At 46.0% G+C, this 4700-nt stretch overlaps 1 protein-coding gene across 4 annotated transcripts in view; it reads left to right on the plus strand.

The window, feature by feature from the left end:
- C6H9orf43 (chromosome 6 C9orf43 homolog) overlaps positions 1-4700 on the plus strand; it is a 23176-nt gene that overhangs the window by 6306 nt on the left and 12170 nt on the right. For all 4 annotated transcript variants that reach the window (XM_021201039.1, XM_021201040.2, XM_029540234.1 and 1 more), the window contains 2 exons: positions 1099-1251; positions 1362-1506. In XM_021201039.1, the coding sequence (XP_021056698.1) occupies positions 1099-1251; positions 1362-1506 (298 nt within the window). The remainder of the gene's footprint in view (positions 1-1098; positions 1252-1361; positions 1507-4700) is intronic.

A 4700-nucleotide genomic window follows, 5' to 3' on the forward strand; every position in this document is an offset into this window, starting at 1 on the left:
AAAAAAAAAAAAAAAAAAAAAAAAATTAAACATCTTTGGTTACTCGCACATAGTGGAGGCCGCAGGCCCTTGCTGCCCGAGATCTTACATGATTGCTGCATGCCTCTCTCATTCGACAGCATGACAGAAAAAAGCCCCCCTCTTTTTCCCTGCATCTCTTTGTTTTCTCTTGGGATCCCAAAACCCACTTGTACCTTCCGTCCAGCAATTGGTCCCTGGCTTCTTTATTGACAAGTTAAGAACCAACTGGGGAACAAGATGTTAGTGACAGAACCTCTCCCCTTACGTTAAGGTGTGCCCACCCCACCCCATCCAGCATTAAGCATTTTGTTTGTTTGTTTGTTTGTTTTAACATAGGATTTCTCTATGCAGCCTAGCTGTCTGAATGCACTCTGTCGATTGGTCTAGCCTCAAGATCCACCTGCCTCTGCCACCCAAGTGCTGGGATTAAAGGGGAGTGCCACCATCTGGCTTGTTTTGAGACAGGGTTTCTCTGTGTAGCCCTGGCTGTCCTGGAACTGTCTCTATAGACCAGGCTGACCTCAAACTCAGAGATCTACCTGCTTCTCTGCCTGCCCAAGCACTGGGACTAAAAGGTGTGCACCACAACTGCCTGGCATTAAGCGAGTTTTTAGACATCTGTAAAGTCTTTGTTGCAGTTACTGAATCAGACTTGTCATTTTCCAGGTGAGACTGAGGCTGAGTGGGCAAGTCTCATGTCACTTGGCATGGCAGTTTAGAAGGGCTTTTGAAGACAGTCTCCCAGACTTGCCATTTGAGCTCATGGTACCTTTATTCTTTTTTTTTTTTTAAACCAGCATTTACTTATATGCATTTGATAGATAACTATGATTTCATTTCAAATTGAAATCTGAACTGCATGTCTGTCTAATGTATAAAAATAATAACCCCTATGTGTGTGTGTGTGTGTGTGTGTGTNAACTATGATTTCATTTCAAATTGAAATCTGAACTGCATGTCTGTCTAATGTATAAAAATAATAACCCCTATGTGTGTGTGTGTGTGTGTGTGTGTCTGCTTATTCTCCAGAGGACTAGAATACTGAAACACTGGACTTTTGTCTTAACCTGTCTATAGCTATGAACGTGGCAGACGAGTCCCAGTGGGATGAAGCCGTCTGTACCTTGTCAGGTTGTCAGCATCCACAGTGCTGGGCATCTCTCCGACGGATTGAGAGGGGCCATCCTAGGATCCTGGACCCATCCCCCAAGTCCCCCAGAGAAACTGAAGGTGTGTTAGCTAACCTCCATCATCTTCTCCACAAAGTCCCGTGCTGTTTCTGTTTGGTTTCTTTTCTCCAAGCAGCAGGTTACATGTTTTGCTCTGGCGTGCTTTCTCAGATAAACTCCCGACACTCACCATTGTAAACATCACGGATACCTGCTTGTGGACCCAGAAGAGGGTGGTTCAGCAACAGCCATCAGAATTTACCTTCCCTAAGGATCGTCCCTCGTTGTCAAAACCAGCCTCCAAACGTCAGAGCAGGTCAATGATCACGGTCTCTTTCCTTAGCAAACTGTGTCTCCAAATCCCAGGTCTGCACTTCTCTTATCCTTATAGATGACCCTGAGAAGGCTACATTTAAAAGAAGACACTAAGGGCTGGGCATGTGGCTTAGCATGTATGAGGCTGTGGATTTGATCTCGAGTATTATTAACAACAAAACAGCCAAATGGAACCTATCCAAAATTAGGTCAATGGTAAATGGGGAGAGGGGAACCCAAAAGGAAACTGCCAACAGGTGTTCCAGGGGTAGGGTAGTTGTCCTGTTGCCTGGGTGATATAGTTAATGAAATGCATTGTTACTGAGTTCTGAAGGTTTGACATTTGAAATCAAGAGTCAGAGAGCTGTTTCTTTCTGGGCCCCTCTCCTAGGAGATGGCACCATGTCCCTCAGGCTTCTTGTGGCCCTTGCTCTTGGTGTGTCTTAACCCTAATATCCTTTTATAAACATACTAATGCTGTTGGGTAAGGACCCACCCACAGGACCTTATCCAACCTTAGTTACTTCTTTAAAGACTCTGTCTCCAAATATAGCCACAGTCTGAAGTACTGGGCTAAAGAACTCAGCAAATGAATTTTTAAGTGTCAGGACACAACTTAGCTGCTAATAGGGCAAGCTTGTCAGCCTCTGCAGGGCAGCAGAGAGCAGCCTCCACATGCCTGCCTGTCTACCCCCCCCTCCCCCCAGCCCTCTTTTCATGACAAAGTCTCTTCATAGTCTCCACTGTCCTGAAACTCAGGCTGGTCCTGAACTCAGAAATGCCTCTGGCGCATGCCTTTAATCCCAGGACTCGGAAGGCAGTGGCAGGAGGATTTCTGAGTTCGAGGCCAGCCTGGTCTACAGAGTGAGTTCCAGGACAGCCAGGGCTATACAGAGAAACCCTGTCTCGAAAAAAAAAAAAAAAGAAATGCCTCTGCCTCCCAAGTGCGGGGATCAAAGGCGTGTGCCACCATGCCCAGCTAAGAATTGCTTTTTCACAGAGGTGAGTACCTTATTTAAAATTTCCCATGTACACCTTTACCATCATTTGATTTGGCCTTTCTTGCCTTTTATTGATTTGTTTGCTGCCACAAAACACAGCTCTCACCTCAAAGGAAATAGAAGCTGGGTGTGGCGGCACAAACTTTTAATCCCAGCATTCAGGAGGCAGAGGCAGGTGGAGCTCTGTAAATTTGGAGCCACCCTGGTTTACACAGAAAGTTCCAGGACATCCAGAGCTATGGAGAGAGACCGTGTCTCAAACAACAACCACAGCATGAAGGAATATAATGAGATTGTTCATTCTGGAGGCAAATATGACTGACCATGGCCTGCGACAAAGCAGGAGAGATCTCTGTCATAGTTCTCAGATGCTATAGGATAACATTCTTTTTTCTGTTTCTCTTTTTTTCTTTTCTTTTCTTTTCTTTTCTTTTCTTTTCTTTTCTTTTCTTTTCTTTTCTTTTCTTTTCTTTTCTTTTCTTTTCTTTCTTCCTTCCTTCCTTCCTTCCTTTCTTTCTTTCTTTTCTTTTTTTTTTTGGTGGGGGTAGTGGGGGGGTCAAGACAGGATGTTTCCTTGTATAACAGATCTCTGGCTGTCCTGGACTTGATTTGTAGACCAGGCTGGCCTCAAACTCACAGAGATCTGCCTGCCTCTACCTTCTGAGTGCAGGGATTACAGGCATCCACCACCATGCCCAGTGTGATGACATTCTTACTTAGCTTTTGGGTGGGTGAAAGCTAATGATCTGTTACTACTTCACAAAAGGTTTCACCTGAAGGTTACAAGGATGTTAGGTCAGACACAGGGCTGGACAGCAAATGCTTATAAAGGGAATGGAAGGTAGCCTGGGAGAATTTGACTGTGGACCTGTAACATCCCAACTCTCCATAATCAGAAAATCAGCCATCCATCCAACCATAGACTCCTTCGTGTCACCGTGGCTTTGGGAGAGGGGACATCAGTTCACGGTCTTGTTTCACTGAAATGTCAGTGCTTAGGAATGGAACGATGGCTTTATGGTTAAGAGCACCAGAGGGGCCAGGACAGAGCCCAAGCGCCCTTTTCCTTCCTGTGTCTCGGGTGGAAGCTCAGGTTCCTGTTGAATGAATATGTCCTCCTCCACTCGCAAGGTTGAGTTTCACCCCTTCCCGTTCTCCCTGAGCACTGATCCCGCTGAAGTCTTCCAGCAGTGGTTGTTCCTGCCATGCTTATGGATACGTCCGAGCCCTGCATCCTATTTGCTCATCCGGATTTTACACCCTTTGAAAGCAGGAGTCATGGCATCCTTTGTTTAGTCGTGTGTGCAGTTCACGGATATTGTAGTGGTGGTGGTGGTGAGGTGGTGGGGTTTCCAGGCCGGGTGCTGGGATCCAACAGGAGTTTGTGTATCTCATGGGAATAAGATGGAAACCCACCAGCAGTCAGGGGCATCCAGTGTAGAATGTCCTAAAAGGGCTGCCATGGGGCTATGGATGCACAGGCAAGGCTTTCTGACCTAGGGCACCCCCATGTGCACAGCGAGCATTCCACCCCAGCCTGAACTTAGAGCAGCACAGAAGGAGGAGGTCTGCATGCGGGAAGTTGCAGGAAGAAACTTCCAAACTATAGGAATAGCACATGAAGGGCCTGCAAAGGAGAGGATGTCCTTCAGGAACATTGAGCAGGAATGCTGTGAGCAGCTCTCCATCTCAGGAGACTTCATGGACCAGGACGTGTGGAGTCTTTGTTTTCACATACCTCCATATTACTCTTTCATTCATAACATTAAGTTGTCTTTAAAAATAAGGAGCAAATGATAAAAAGAGTATTAACAGGATGTTTCTCTCTCTCTCTCTCTCTCTCTCTCTCTCTCTCTCTCTCTCTCTCTGTGTGTGTGTGTGTGTGTGTGTGTCTTTACAAGCATCCAGGCAGGACACTGCACATGTGGAAGTCAGAGGACAACTTTTGGGAATGGGCTCTACGTTTCCAGTGTGGGTGTCCAGGATCAAGGCTAGGTAGCCAGGCTTACACAGCAAGTGGCCCTTAGTACACTGTTATTTAGGGCGCCATGCCTTGTTCTGTATAGCTACAAAGAGAGGGCCTGGGCTATGGATTGAGTTGGATGAGATAGATAGTTATAAAGTGCAGTGTATGATGCGCATGGAGTGGTACCTGTGGGGTTTTTTTTTGTTTGTTTGTTTGTTTTTGTTTTTT

This window comes from Mus pahari, chromosome 6, assembly GCF_900095145.1.
Source record: "Mus pahari chromosome 6, PAHARI_EIJ_v1.1, whole genome shotgun sequence".
NCBI classification, from domain to species: domain Eukaryota; kingdom Metazoa; phylum Chordata; class Mammalia; order Rodentia; family Muridae; genus Mus; species Mus pahari.